The sequence below is a fragment of the Myotis daubentonii genome, chromosome 7, assembly GCF_963259705.1.
Source record: "Myotis daubentonii chromosome 7, mMyoDau2.1, whole genome shotgun sequence".
In the NCBI taxonomy this organism is placed as follows: domain Eukaryota; kingdom Metazoa; phylum Chordata; class Mammalia; order Chiroptera; family Vespertilionidae; genus Myotis; species Myotis daubentonii.
Genome location: NC_081846.1, coordinates 65,012,740 through 65,028,062, shown reverse-complemented (window position 1 = coordinate 65,028,062; position 15,323 = coordinate 65,012,740). Strand labels below are relative to the sequence as shown.

Sequence of the window (15,323 nt, the reverse complement as noted above, 5' to 3'; positions counted from 1 at the left end):
GTCAGACAAAAATTAACAAAAATCATATGATTTCACTTATATGTGGAATATAAAACAAAAACAAAACGAATAAACAACAAAAAATAATAAAAAACAAACAGGCAGATAAAAGATTGGTGGTTATCGGTAAGGGGTCTGGAGTGAGGGTGAAATGGTAAAGGGAGTCAGCTGTGGTAACGGATGGAGACATTTGGTGTGGTGAGCACAGTACAGATGTCAAATTATGTTGCATGCCTGAAACTTAAATAATGCTATAAAACGATCTTACCTCAATTTAAAAAAAAACTTAAAAAGTAAAGCACATTACCCTCCATGTTTTACCCAATCAGTCAAAGGCCTTAAGGAAAAAAATGGGAGTTTCTTAGAGAAGAAATTTTGCCCTGAGACTGCAGCGTCAATTTCTGCCTGCATGTCCAGTCTGCTGGCCTGCCCTATGGCTTTCAGACTTGCCAGTTCCCACAATCATGTGAGCCCAGTTCTTTAGATAAGTAAATAAATGTAAGAAATGTAAGGTATAGCTTATGTATCATAGGGTATATGATAGGTATATGATATGTATATGATATCTATCTATCTATCATCTATCTATCTATCTATCTATCTATCTATCTATCTATCTATCCAGCCATCCATCATCTCTCTCTATATCTGTCCTGTTGGTTCTGTTTCTCTTGAGGACCCTGTCTGATAGAGAAGGCTGCTTCACCACCCTCTCCCACCCCACAGTGGGAGGCTCTCAGTCTCTCTCATACATACACCATTCACAGTGCAGAATCACACATTACGGATTTATCCTGTGTATTGCAGGTGTGGGCTTGTCTAGAGCTCCTTGTTGAAATGCCAGCACTGTCCTGAACACCTGGAGAGGGAAGGAGAATGCTGAGAACAAGAGGACAAGAAAGTACCAAGAACAAATGTCTTCCTGGCTCTTCCAGGACAAGATAATTAGAAGAAGCTCCAATGATACATAGTCAGTATATTGTTTAGGACTAACTATGGCCAGAAAGTACGAGTATAGGCAATTTTTGAGGAATTAGGTGGAGATGGGATAAATCAGGACGCAGAGGGATGCGAATCAAGTGGTTCTAGGACCTCCCTTCCTCTACAGGGTTGATTCAGGTGCCCAGCTATGAGGATGCCTGTAGAGGGCCGTCATGTAGGGGTCGTAACCTCGCTGGTGGCAGTGGACACGATCAGCAGTCTTAGAAGCCTGGCCATATGCTTCTGAACATGTAAACCACAAATTCAGTGAGAGAGGGACCCACAGGTGCTGGGGAGGAAATAGCAGGTGCTGCCCAAGGGCAGGGCGGCAAGGCCCCCTCCTCCTGTTCCTCAGTGATCACGTCCGCAGAGTCCTTTTCTGGCTTCACTGTCTCCGTATGGGGGTCTGGGTGGAAGATGTTCTGTGACCTCTGCCCTCTCTGCTGTGCTTGGCCTTCCTTCTCCAAAGGTTAACGTTCGTTAGCTTTGAGGTCTTTTAAAAACGGGGTCCTAGTTCCCTCCCTACTGGGAGAAGATATTTGGGGCAAACCTAGATTATCTATTATTTAAGTGGTATTTCTGACACATGTTGAAACAAAGAACACGACAAAACAGATCTCTGATAATTACACCTTTAAGAATTGGCTCATTTGTGCTAAGTCTTGCTGTTAGGTTAAAAACCTAAGATTAATTAAGGTTCTTTTCCTGAGTGGCCTTTGGTTAGGAGTTTACTCAGTGTCTGCTGTGGTTGTAACTGTGGAGCAGGCATTTATTTGTGCATCTTGGAGCCTCTGGTTGAAAACCTGAGGGTCTTTGGAACTGAATACCTAAGAAACTTTTGTGCTCCTTTGTGAGTGATCAGGTCACGTTGGATTAATCAAACGTCATAGTGAGACTGACCCAATGACGCATGAAGGGTATTAAATTTCCTCCCTCTTTCCATGCAGGGTCTCTTTGGGTGGCTGTGTCCCGAGACTAAAGACTGTCACTGCTCCCATTGGGCAGCCTGCTTCTCTTAGCGCCCTCCCGCCGGGCCCCCTCAGCCTACGGGTGGTAATGGCTCCCCATAACTAATGTGGGGTATGCATCATCTCTCATTATTTCCCAACACTCGCCCATACCTTTGTTAAACTCTTCCCAAATCATGCAATATTAGTGGGCCATCAGATTCTTACCAGGACCTTGACTACTGTAGGAGTGGGAGGAAAATAACTTAAAGGAACTTTGAAAATGAAGATCAGTGACACCAGGGATAGCCCTGCTGGGTCTGCTCACAGACATGCCCTTCGGCTGGACCTGTCTGAGTGTAGCTGCGAGGCTCTCCTCCTCTCCTTCTAGTGTCATTAGAAATCCTCAAGAGACTCTGTGATTTAAAAAGTGAGATTAGTGGCCTCACAGCGCACCCTTCAATGCCCACAAGCATTTTCAGCCACAGGTTACTTTTCACCTTCTGACTCACTAAGTGGATAATGGCTAATGGATGCTGCTGTGTGTGTGCTGTGTCTGAGGAACATCCACGGCACCGCCTGGGGGTGTTAGAGGGCGGGTGAGAGTGTGGCGGGCACAGACTTAATAGTAATACAACTGCTGTTTGAAAAATCAGTTGAATCATGACTGGGGACCACAGCCTCAAGCTACAGTGAATGCGAGAGAGAATTACACTAATTCTTAAGTGGAGTCTTTCATTGAAATTGCTTAACTCCTCTTTTGACAGTTGGGCTATTTAGTTGTCGCTTTAGGAATTAATCTTTGGGATGACATCGGTAGCGCTGGTGAGCACTGCTAAATTTCCTTCATGGAAATAGAAATCCTGTCCAAAATGTCATTTGATGACAACAGTAATTAACCTGAATCACATCAGCTTGTGCTAGCAAGTATGACAGTACTAGAACTAGTGGGAGATTAAAATGAAAAAGGCAATAGCAAATAAAACAGGATATCACATACTTTGAAATGAAGTTTTTACCTCCTTAAAAAGTAATTGTCTGCATGGACAATTTACCTTTTGATTAGACATGTCTGCTTATGTGTTAATTTTATTTTTTATTTCTTTTTTTACTAGAGGCCTGATGCACGAAATTTGTGCAAGGGTAGGCCTTCCTTCCCCTGGCTGCCAGCACCGGCTTCACTCTGGCACCCAGGACCCAATCTTCCCTTGCAGAGGGAGACCCCGCCCACCCACTGCAGCCTGCTGGTTGGTGGCCTGGGCCTCCATCTGTGGGCGATCATGGGGCAACGGCCGGCCCCTGCCCAATTGCATCACACCCGCCTTGGCTGGCCTGGTGCCAGTGGGTGTCATGGCATGGTCCCGGATGGTTGTCCAGATGGTCGTTCCACTGTTTGGCCGTTCAGTCGATTTGCATATTATGCTTTTATTATATAGGATTGATTTCAAGAGGAAGAGAGAGAGGGAGAGAAATATCAATGATGAGAGAGGATCAACGGTCAGCTGTCTCCTGCATACCCCTTACTGAGGATCGAGCCAGCAACCTGGGCATGTGCCCTGACTGGGATGCCAACCATGATCTCCTGGTTTATGGGTCAACACTCAACCACTGAGCCACACCGGCCGGCCTTATGTGTTCATTCTACATGTAGCTAATTGTCTGTTTGTTTGTTTGTTTGTTTGTTTGTGTATTCTTTAGTATAGGCTAGCGTTGCCATTGCCTTTGCTCTCCCCAGTTGCTCCCTTGAGTTATTGCCCAAACATCCACTGTGGCTTCCCTCCACCCCAACCCCAGCCATATGTCCTAGGAGGTCTCTATAGTAGAAATGGAAAATTGGTGGCTTTTAGATATGTTAGTTAGTCTCGCACATTATTTTGAAAAATAGTTACAAACTGAGAGACACAAATAAAAATCTCGATTTCTGACTTTTGAGAAATGGGATGACCTGGGAATAGTGGCCCTCCATTCCTCTGTGGCAAAAATTGGCTGTGATGGGGGCATGTGCCCTGCAGGGAGCCGTGGTTTCACCTGGCCAGCCGTGCTCGGTTAGTGACCCGCCTGGCCAGGGAGGTGTGTGTGACATGTGTTCAGCACATCAGGGGCGACTCCAGGTAGTGTGAGGAAGAGAAACAGTGAGTGTTATTTCGGTCTGTATATTATTGGTAAGAGAAAGTGCAAGCTCTAAGAGGCGAGAGGCCTGGTCTCATTTGTCTTGGTATGTGCCATGTTTCATACATGTTAATTGAATTGGAAGGAAACTCTACTTAGGAAGAGGAATCTGGCAGTGGTATGAAGGTGTTTAAAGGAGAATAGTGACTATTTGAAAAAGGCTTTAACCATAAGTCAGGGTTGAGAACACAGATCAAGATGGAGACAGGGACTAGAGAAAGGTGATCCTGAGAGATAATTCGATAAAAATCCATTGGGTTCAGAGACTGACAGGAGGTAATGAGGAAAAGGAAGAGGTGCGTTTGGAGCCTGAGGAGTAAGCAGTGCCATTAATACAGCCAGGTAAGAGGGTGGTAGGTGAAAGCCGCAGGTCCCTCCTGCTCCCCAGTCCCAGTCTTTTGCCGTGAAAGGGATATATGACTTAGCTGGTGCTGATGGCTGTGTTTAGCCTTCCCCTTATGTCTCTAACCCAGGGCCAAGACCATCAAGAACACGGTCTCTGTGAACCTGGAGCTGACCGCTGAGGAGTGGAAGAAGAAATATGAGAAAGAGAAAGAGAAAAACAAGACTTTGAAGAATGTTATCCAGCATCTGGAGGTGGAGCTAAACAGGTGGAGAAACGGTGAGGCGTGGAGCAGAGGAGCGAGGCACAGTGTGTGCTGCTTTTTCCACGGCCGTTGGCATCCAGGGCACTTGGGAGAGAGTGATGATGGGGGCTTGGGGTGGCGGCTTGTCCTGTCTTACGGCAACCCGCGTGACCGGCAGATGTTTTCTCGTTCCCAGAAGAGCTCCCCAGCCCACCCTGTCACTTGACTGATGTGCGTTCTTAGGGTGGGCAAGTGACTGTTTGCAAGGTTGCCTTAATCTGTTTCCAATGAGATGCCCCTCTGTCTGTTACTGTAATTCACCCTCTGGAAGCCGGGTCTGAGGGTCAGAGGGCAGCGCCTGAGACTTTGTGGCTCAGATTGCTTTCATTAATGACCACTGTCGTTCTCGCCTCTGCCAGTTCTATAATTGATTTGAGGTTAAAGTCGCCTCTGGTAAATATTTGCTTTTTTTCTTTGTCCTTTCCCCCCATTTCATTTTCATGCTCTGCCTCTTCAGAGCCACAAATAGAAGGCTCCTGAAAGCTTGGCGCAAAAATGGAGTCTTAAAGGCTTGTTTCGTGACTCGTTTTTCTTTTTCCTCAAAACATTCTCTTTGGTTCGTTCTGCTGGAAGAAAATATCTCAGGCAGCTGACGTGCAGTGGGTGGGTGGGTAGTGGGTGAGGCGTTGAAGAGGGGTTTTCAGATCTAACTGCAGACAGATTACTTCCACTGAAATGTTAGCATTGTGATGGAAGTTCAAAGGTAGAGGTTTATTATTTTTTTTAACTGCAATCAGGCAGGTTGGTGTGTGGGGGGGTAGTGGATAGTTGGATTTTTGCTGCTGTGTTCCATGTGTGTTCGGTGCTGCGGCAGACCTCAGTGTGGGTGACTCAGAGCGGGGGCTGTCGTGCAGGTTCTCGAGGTGACCTGTCTGTTTGCCACTGCAAAGTCAGCGGCGGATCGTCTTGCGATTATATGCCACTGCTTTCTGCTAGGGACGGTGGGGTGTCATTGAGCTGCTGTTCAATTGGAAAGCAAAGCAGGATTCAAGAGCGGTTCAAGAAATGACCCAGTAGCCTAAATAACATGATTCTTTTCTTTTTGGGAGATTTCCTAGCTGCACATGTGTTTTGAAAGCTGCTAGAATAATTGAATAATTCAGAACCTGGGCTGGTGGATGCTTCCTTGTGATTTGGCAGGAGCAGGAGAGTGGGAGGGGTGCTTGGCAGAACAGGGAGCGGCCACATGAAATTTGGTTCTATTTCTGGGATGCTCTTGGGTCAGCTCTCTGCTGGGCGACTGGGACTTCATCAAGCCTTTGGTACAGGGAGGGGGACTGGCCTCGGAAATACTGTGGAGCGGGCAACTAACCTTTTTCTGTTTTTTCCTGTCCCTTGCCAAGCTCTCACCTTTCAGTTTCTCACCCCTCAGTCAGCCTGTCCTCTGAGTCTGCCCGCTGCCCTGCTTACCTGACCCGCCTCATGCCTTGCCCGCTCTCCCCCTGCTCTTGGACTTTGCATGTGGCATCAGTTGAACAGTTTGTTCCACTACCTTGCGGGTCCACTCAGAAATTTACTGTTGTCCATGCTCTGTAGGGTGAAATCCTAGGTATGCCCTTAAGTTCCATAATTTGGGGAAATGAATGTATGACTGATTTCTGGCACATGGTGGACTTTTATAAATGTATGTCAAGTAAACATAATGCAGTGCTGGAGATTAAAGTTGAGTAGTCAGGCTCGGTCTCTGCCTTCACCTGCTTATAGTCTGAAGGGGGAGGTAGATTCCAGCCAGAATCAGTAAACGTGGGGTGGTTGGTAGTCCATGCCAAAAGGGAAAGTCTAAGGTGCTAAAAGTTATCACAACAAGAGGCCCTAACCTTGACTGAGAAGTCAGTGAAGGTGTCCCCCAATAAGCGACATAGGGAATCAGATCCAAGAGAGACAGAGCAGTCAGCCAGGTGCAAGGAGGTGCAAGGTGGAAGTTGGGGTGAAAGTGGAGGCAGCCACGGTTACAGTGTCCCTGAAGGGTGGGGCAGGAAGGCCAGTGTGGAGAGCTAAGGTGGGAGCACTGGCTTGAGCTGGGCAGGAGGAGTAGGCAGGCCTGTCCTGTGCAGGGCGGGGCAGCTCTTGTTCAGGATGTTGGTCATTATCTTGGAAGCAGCGAGAAGCCATTCAAGGATATTAAGCTTCAGATTATAGGGTGAGATTAGCCTTTTGAAGATCCATTGATTGTGTTGGAGAATGGACTGGAGAAGGTGGGAGGAGGGTCCGGAACCAGGGTGGTCATCCAGGGGGGAGATTTCAATAGCTGAATGGAGAGACAGGGCATTGGAAAGAGAGAGGTATTTGGGAGGTGAAATCACACAGCTTGGTGAAGAGTGGGCTGTGTAAAGAGCATGCCAAGTCTCTGGCTTGCTGAGTTTGGTGGAGGGCAGAACCGTGCACTGAGACAGGAAGCACCAGAGAACCAGGCTGTAGACCAGAGAGAGGAGTGGGGACTGAGGGTACCTGTGAAACATGCCAGGTTAAAATATCAAGTGAGAACTCAGGTCTGAGGGTCTGGAGCTGAGAGGAGCTGCCTGAACTAGGGGGAGAAATTGGAAGTAACTGAAGGTCCCCTGTGGACGAGGGAGAGAGGAGAGGGAAGAAGAGCAGCGGGAGGTAGTCTTGCGAGACTCCCGCCTCTTGTTACCATGGAATCCCTGAGTGGCTGTGCTGGGGGAAGGGAGCTCTGCAGAGCTCTCTTGTCCGTCAGAGCTCACACAGCATTTTAACGTGATTTTTCCGAAAGCAAAAGTTCTTGAATGTAGACAACCAGCTATAATAATATAACTTTCAGGCTGGTGGAGTAGTCCCTTGTCCAGCTGTGAGGGAAGGGCTATCTCAAGGATTAACTACATCACACATCAGCAAACCCCCAGGCTTGTTGTTACAGTCCTAGGCTGGGGTGTAATCCTCAGGTGGCCCTTGTGGTTTCAACAGGTTGAAAGACTCGCCCGAGGTGACTCTGTCCCTGGGAGAGCTGGGATCCGAGCAGAGGACCTTGTTTCCTAAGTTCATCCTCTTCCCACTGTGGTGCAGCCTGCACTCTCCTCGAGGTTCGTGTTTGAGCAGCTGGATGGACCACGCCAGAACGGAAGGGACTCCACGGTGTCCCGGGCACCGGCTCTAATGCCTCCTCATCATGAGGGCATGGTTGGTTTGTGTCAACTAGGGAACTGGGATTTTGAAAGTGGAGTGCTTTCCACTAAAACCAAAGTGATACGATAGTTCCAACATCCTTTTGAAATTTAACACACTCGTTGGTTCTAAACTTGTGGGAGCAGCCACCAGGCTCACCTCATCGATTCCTGATACTGACATTACACATTATGGTCTGAACAAGTTATGAGAGCATTGTCAGTAGCACTCGCCTTTCCCCGGAGAGGAGATTTCTTTCCTTGCGTGGTGTGTTTATAATTTAAAAGTTTGGCTGCCTTGCTGTCCTCCAGCTGTGGGAAAGCGAGAGAGATGGAGTGTAGCAGAAAAGAGTGTGCATGTGTGTGCGTGTGTGTGCGTGTGCTTTTTCTGTAGAGTGAGGTAGAAATACAAAGGAGCAGGAAAGGTAAAATACTCTGATGCCCCAACAGCAAACCAGGTCCAGGCAGATAATGGAAATAAGTGAAGGGAGGAAATAAGTTAGCAGTAATGGCACTGTGCTGTGCAAAGTCACTCAGGTTGAGAATTACTATCCTGTTACTGCCTATAGGCTGTCCCTTCCACCCCCATCCTTTACCCCCTTCAACTCCTCATAGCTGAATGGGCCACTTCGGAATGCAAGCCTGGCAGTCAGTTGCTCCTCTGGGCAGAGGAGAACATGGATTCTCCGAATATGGCCTGGAATTGCAAATGTATATACGAGTCATTTCTGCCATTGCCATCAAGGCAGATGGTTCAGGGCATGTGCATAGTGGCTTAAGGAGAGGCCACACCTTGTTTTTATAAAGAAGGAAGGGGCAAAGCCACCCACTCTCCTGGTGTCATTCCCCACTGTGCCAGTGAGGGTCCTGGGGTTGCAAGCCACAGGAATTGACCCTGGAGGTTTACACAGAAAGAGTGCATTAGAAGGCTCTGGGTGACCCCAGAACCAAACAACAGCCGAGGAACCAGCCTCACCCAGTGAAGCTGGGGCTGCTGCTGAGACACAGGCAACAGGGGAAAATCGACAGGTTCATAAAGGGGTGCATGCGGTGAATCCCCGGGAATGTCATCTCCTCCGTGCATTCTGTGATTCAGACCCAGGGGCCCAAGAGAGAAGGAGATAGAGGGCGTGGTGCTGTGCTTGCCTGGGGAAGGCAGGACGCATTCTGATGTGCTGTCTGACCCAGGCCGCCCGCCTTGGAGGGGCTCATTCCTCATGAGGAAGTTGAGGCCCTGTTATGAGAATGTCACTGTCTGCTAGTGACATCTTGTGGGCTGAAACCTAGTGACAGTCTTTCTTCGCATCTGGAGGCTCTGGTGGCAACTTTAGCCGCATGGAGATTTGTTCAGCTACTTGCTTAAGGACAGGTAGATAACGTGGGCAGCTATCAGAAATAAGATTTTGTTGTTTATTGATCATATGTATGGGAAGGACTCGAACAACCCTAGAAATGGGGATAGATTTAGGTAGTTGGGTTCAGAGTGAATTTCGGCTCCCACTCCCCCAACCCATCAAGAAGACCACGTAGGATGGGGAGGGGGGTGTTGAAGGACTGGGCGTGTGATGCTCAGAAGGGTTGGGTGGGTCTGTAGCTCTCCTATTGAGAGAATTGCCAGGTTAGTTTTCACACAGGCCCTCTCCTCAGGTACGACTTTGAATCTTGCCGTTTGAAAAATGATAACTTAGGGGCTTACGTCAGAAAAGGAGGCCCTGAAATCCAGGTGTCACAGGGCCAGGAAATGACCTGACAAGGTGGCATAACTGCAGCATCTCTTGAATAAAATATAATATTAAACAACAGAGCAGATGTAGACTTCCCCATCTGCTGACGTCATGCAAAAATCATGTCATCACAGGCTGAGAAAGCATGGAAAAATTGGCAGTCTCCTGAGCAGATTCCTCCAGGTTTAAAACCGGCCAGGCCAGCTGGCTTGGTTCCCTAACGAGCTAGGTCTGTAACTTTGGGTCTGACTGGGGCTTTGGGAAACTGTGCGGCCCCCATGGTTGGCACACATTTAGCATTAACTACGAGGAAGGTGCGGGCCCCCTGCCTGGGTTCCTGATTACCACAGTGGATGCTCAGAAATTAGCATTTCACTCGAGAGGTCTGCTTTGTTAGGCACAAGAGCTTGTAGGCACATGTTAGGCACAGTGTTTGCTTGTGCCTCTTGCTTCTTTTGGGCACAAGCAAACACTGACAGAAACCCTGACCACCAGGAGAATGTGTGGCCAATCAGGAGTCAGGACTGTAAAGAGGGTGCAGAGTCCTGGGTGACCAGCTTATTAGAAAATTTCTCTAGAAGGGATTAGAGACTGTCTTAAGCTGCTTACAATATTTTTAGGAACTAGGGTAAAAGATGGATGCTATTTGCGTGCAAAATAATCCCATAAAGGAATGATTTTTTTAAAAACCTCACATTTATGTAATGATATCTTGTGGCTAGCTGCTCTTACCTGTCTGGCAACTTAAAGATTTCCTTTCCTTTCTATATCAAAGTTTCTTTGATATAGAAATGTCCTACCACTAGGTCTGCCACTGGCCCTGTTGGTCTTAAAACACCCCCCCTTCCCCCCCCCCCCCCGCCCCCACCGCAGGTCTCTGTGGTTTCCGGGAGAAGCTGGGAGGGACCAGCTCGACCTGCCCTGGAGTTTAGTGAGAGTGCAGTTACCTTCCTGTGTCCTTACAGGCTTCAGGGACTCGACCTATGAAAAGGACAACTAGCTCGTTGCCATTTCACGTGTGAAATTTTAATGAATTACTGGCGGTCTAATGGCTCTCTCTCTCTCTCTCTCTCTCTCTCTCTCTCTCTCTCTCTCTCTCATAAACACAAAATCAAAAAGCCTGTTTTGGAGTTTTTAACTAATAGCCCTAACAGGAATTTTTGATTAGTCTGTTATTCTTGTTTATTGCAATTGATGGATTTCTACTTTTTGTAGAAATATTACCTGTACCCTCTGGGGGTTTTCATTTTATAATTAAAATGCTCTGCAAACCTCATAGGTGTGCTCCAAGTCAGTGCTCTGTGTACACACACATCTTTTTAGTCCTTAGAGGTAATTACAGCTGACAATAGGAAATGCCAGAGTGCTTCTTTAAAGAGGGACGGGCTAGGGGGAGGGGGAGGGGGAGGGGAGCTTTCATTCAAAAAGAATCAGGTGCTTTACACTATTACAAGCTCTTCCCTCTGGACAGGCATGAAGCCTCAGGGGATAAACTGAGAGAAATTTGCTTTTAATGCAAAGAGGAGAATAAAAATAAAATAGGTGCTAATCTTCATTTGGTAGTCCGTTTCTGTTCTCCCGCCACCAGATTTTAGGGCCTTATTTCTCGGGGTTTGTTCGCAGCTGTCTTCCTGTTACAATCAGTTACTCCTTAATCACCTCTCGGGGGCTTCTGGGGAGAGCCGGTCTGCAGTGCAGGGATCTTCTCGATGCCGGTGGTGAGATTGCCATGGAGACAGACTGCCTAGTGTCAGGCCGGCACAGAGTTGGGAATTTATAATCCCCAGACGTGTTTGTGAGCCGGACAGTGTAGTTACCAGAGACGCTTCTGGAAGTCATTTTCTCGGCCCTTTGAAGGGCGGTGGTGCTGGGAACACCAGCTCCGGGTCCTCTCTGGGCAGGAGCTGTGCTCTCCACCGATGCCTGCTGCTTTTGTTCCTGCGTGTTGCTTTGTTCTCCTTGGCCCGAACGGCTGCTGCAAAAAATAATTCCGACTGCCTGACCTTTAGAAGGGCTCGTTGTGTCGATGGAGCTTTGTGGGGGACGTGTTGATGCTTCGATTCACAGAATCCGTCAAGAGAAACCAGAAAGTCTGCTGTAGGTTTCAAATGTGTCTTAATAATAACAATGAAAGTAAACCTGAAAGAGGCTTGCATAGACATATTGCATTTTAATTTTGAAAATGAGCTCTAACCACAAAGGTATTGTGAAGAGCCCAGAAACACTAATCTCAGAATAACTAAAAATAGTAATTTATCTGCAAAGCCTAAAAGAGTTGACAATTTGTCAGGGAGAGGAGGGGTAAGAGATGGACTTTAAATAATAACATCTTTTGTGTTGTACAGATACTATTTTAATTAATCTTTAGAACAATGCTGTATTAGAGGCATTATCATTTCCTCTCCTTGGTAAAAAGCAAGCCAGGAGGTTAAGCAGGTGGTGGGCCTGCGATTAATTAGTCTGTGAAAGGAGCAGTGTGGCTCAGTGTCCCGACAAGCGCTGGAAACATTTATGCAGTGGCTGATCCCTTTCAGGGATCTGGTGTCGGCGTGGGTGAGCTTGAACCTCTCCCGCCTGGGACCACCTGGCACTTGGTGGTGTTCTGATTCCTCAGTGGGAGATGGGAGCACTCCAGGAGGAGGCGGGGTGAAACCTGTGGCTTTAGTTGGAGCAGGTGACTTGGTGCTAGGTTGTGGGGTTTCATTCTTGGCTCCTGCCTGCCCCAAGGAATTGAAACACACACAGGGCAGCTCCTTAGCTCACACCAGCCTTATAAGAGCACTGCCTCTATGGCCTTTTGGAACCAAATAACACAGGGATATGTGTCTCTTCCAGATATTTTTGTATCTCACTTCTGGACTTGGGGCGAGTGGCCTATGGGTAATATGACCAACATCCAACTGGTTTGAAGTCTAGCACAGTTAAGAATTCACCATCATTTTAAGCTGAAAGATCAAATTCCTACTGCACTAGGTTGCCATGTTCCCAAATTTCATAAGCTGGAACTGAAGAATTAGAGATACAGTCATGAGCCAAGCAGAGAAAGGACATTTACCAAAGTGTTAGTGGTGACTTCGTCTGGAGAGGGAGAAATTGGAAGGTAGGGGTGTCAAATTTTAGTGTATACACTGTGGTTAGAAATGATTGTGTGTATGTGTGTGTGTGTGTACAATTTTTTTAAAGCAAAAAACATCCTTAAGCACTAAAACATGGTACTGCTTTTATGGCCCGGGGTTTAGCAAGCTGTAGCGAATATAAGTCCTTTAATTGGGTGAAATTCAGTCAGCACACTAAGGTTGTTGGGGGATGTTTTAAACCAGGGTTGAAACTGAATGAAATATTGATCTGGTTCAGGTTCAGTTCAAAGGCTACTCCGATATTCTGGTTTTGCTTTTAGGTCAATAATTTTAGGAGAAGGTTTGGGTCTAGCTGAGCTTTAGGAGGAAAAAGGGTTGGCTCAGTTTTATATTCAACAAAGTAATAGTTGATTCTAGGTTTTGCTTCAAGTTGCTGCTTAAAACAGAACTGTGATACAAGTGAAATCATTTGGTGTTAATTTTATTTGGAATGAAGGCCATTTGTGATTATCAGTTTGATAATGGAATCTTCAGCAGCAAAACTTACACATCACAGAGTGCTTTGTTTATGTTGAGATACATGTATACAGTGTTCAGGTGGGTTCCTGGAGGCATGATTTATATTGTTTATGAATCTGCGGATTAGGATCTCAGTTCTGTAGTGTGTGTGTGTGTTTTTTAAGGACTTTCCTCTGGCGCAGAGCAGTTTTCCTGGGGAATTTCCACAAAATGCATTTTATGGGCTAAGTGGAGTGAGGCTTGGAACGTTGCAGACACTCACTGATGGTAGCAAACTGAGTGTGAAGTTGATGGTAAACATTGTGATGGGGAAAGTATGTTTGGTTTTGGTTTGCTTTCCAAGAAGGTATTTGAGAGACTCCGTTGGGCCACGTGGTTTTCATAGCATCCTTTTTATGCAGCGCATCTCTTGGTGGGGATAGCCATTGGCCAGCTTGAGAACTTCACCTTTTTCCTCAATTTGCATGGTCAGACTTGGTAATGCTTCTTTCGAAAGCCCAACAACACCATCTGCAGACTGAGAAGTAGTATGTAAGGTCTCTGCATGATACTCTAGATTGGCTGCTTTTTCTTTCCTGGGAAAACCTGGCATTGCAGGAAATTATTCTGTTTGAACTTTCCAGTGGAGCCAGTTAATTCCGACTTCCTGCAGGAGAGAGTGGCTGATGGTGGAATATGTGATTGTGTGGTGCCAGCCTGGGTCCCTGGGTCCCTGGGTACCTGCTTTGGATTCAGAGAGCTGAGAGTTAGGGAATTTGGGCCCAGCAATGTTCTTTTAAACAATGGCGAATTTGTTCCTTGATGTGGCTGTTTCCATTAATGAAACAGTAACCTAATTAGTTGGTAATTAGGATGCCTCAGAGGTCCGTTTCCCTTTGAGTCAGTCACTAGAGAGCGCATGATTCTAGTAAAGCCCCAGCATGTTCCTCAGAAGTAAAGTGTAGCTGACAGTTCTGGGCATTGCTGCTCGTTGGGTTAGTTAAGAGCTGCTGCGGTGGAACCAGTTTTGGTCAATTAATTATGACCTTTCTTGTCAAATGGAAAGAACGTGAACGGCCGCTCTATATAAGAGCTCTTCATTGTGTCCTTTAGTCTTGTTCATGGGAGTGACTGGCTTGGGAACTCCCCCTGGAGGGCTGCGTGCGAATTTCTTCAATCCCCACCCCTTTTGGCTGTGTTTGGCAGGAGAAGCGGTGCCTGAGGATGAGCAGATCAGTGCTAAGGACCAGAAGACCCTGGAGCCCTGCGATAACACCCCCATCATCGACAACATTGCTCCCGGGGTCGACGCTGTGGTCGCCAGCATCTCTGCTGAGGAGAAGGAGAAGTACGACGAGGAGCTCTCCAGTCTCTACAGGCAACTGGATGATAAGGTCTGTAGCCAGAGACTCTAGTCTTCGCTCTGGGGCACAGACTAACCATGGCAGGTCCCCGCACTGTTGACCAGAAGCCGCTTCCAGCCCTGTGTTCTGAGGTAGGGCTGCAGACTGATGTTTATGTCGAGCTTCCCAGTGTTTGCCCAGCTCTTGATTGGGCAGAGTTAGGGAACTTGACTCACATGGAATGGAACTTCCATGGAAATTTGATGGGAAGAGGGGAGTGTTGGCCTGTATACACAGACAGTCTTCACTTCTAGACACTGGACTGGGGCTGGTCATGCATGAGGAGGGATTAGGGGTGGAAGTGTACATGATCTTTGTTTAATTCTCTCTCCTTTTCTTCTCTGGGCATACGCCTCACCTCTGTGGAACTCCCACAGTGGTTCCAGCCATGGGGACCAGGGTGGGGGCTCCCAAACCTCAAGTGTGTGCTTTAATGGGGAAGCTCGTGGTGGTGGAGCGCACAGTGTGGCGTGTGGTCTGATTGCTCCTATGTTATTGGCAGAGCTCTTTCAGGGCATCCTCTTGAATGAAGTCGTTTGAACATGCTGATTTGGGGTGTCCTTTTTCATGGCAAACTTTTTGGGGCACAGTCAGGTCAGTGCACAAGTTGGAACAGAGGAAAAGAGAAGTCAGAGAACATTGTGTATCATTCATCCCAGTGGAGGTCAGGTTAGGAATCCCAGAGGCACAGGAAATTAAATTGATGTTTCACATGATCTTGGCATGCTGCCCTTGGAATATTCGAAATCCTTTCAGTT

The 15,323-nt window shown here is 47.2% G+C and overlaps 1 protein-coding gene across 1 annotated transcript in view; it reads left to right on the top strand.

Annotated features, from left to right (window-relative positions):
* Positions 1-15,323, top strand: part of KIF5C (kinesin family member 5C) — a 153,167-nt gene that overhangs the window by 83,359 nt on the left and 54,485 nt on the right. Inside the window, exons 11-12 of the mRNA XM_059704528.1 lie at positions 4,571-4,719; positions 14,369-14,556. Of these exons, the coding sequence (XP_059560511.1) occupies positions 4,571-4,719; positions 14,369-14,556 (337 nt within the window). The remainder of the gene's footprint in view (positions 1-4,570; positions 4,720-14,368; positions 14,557-15,323) is intronic.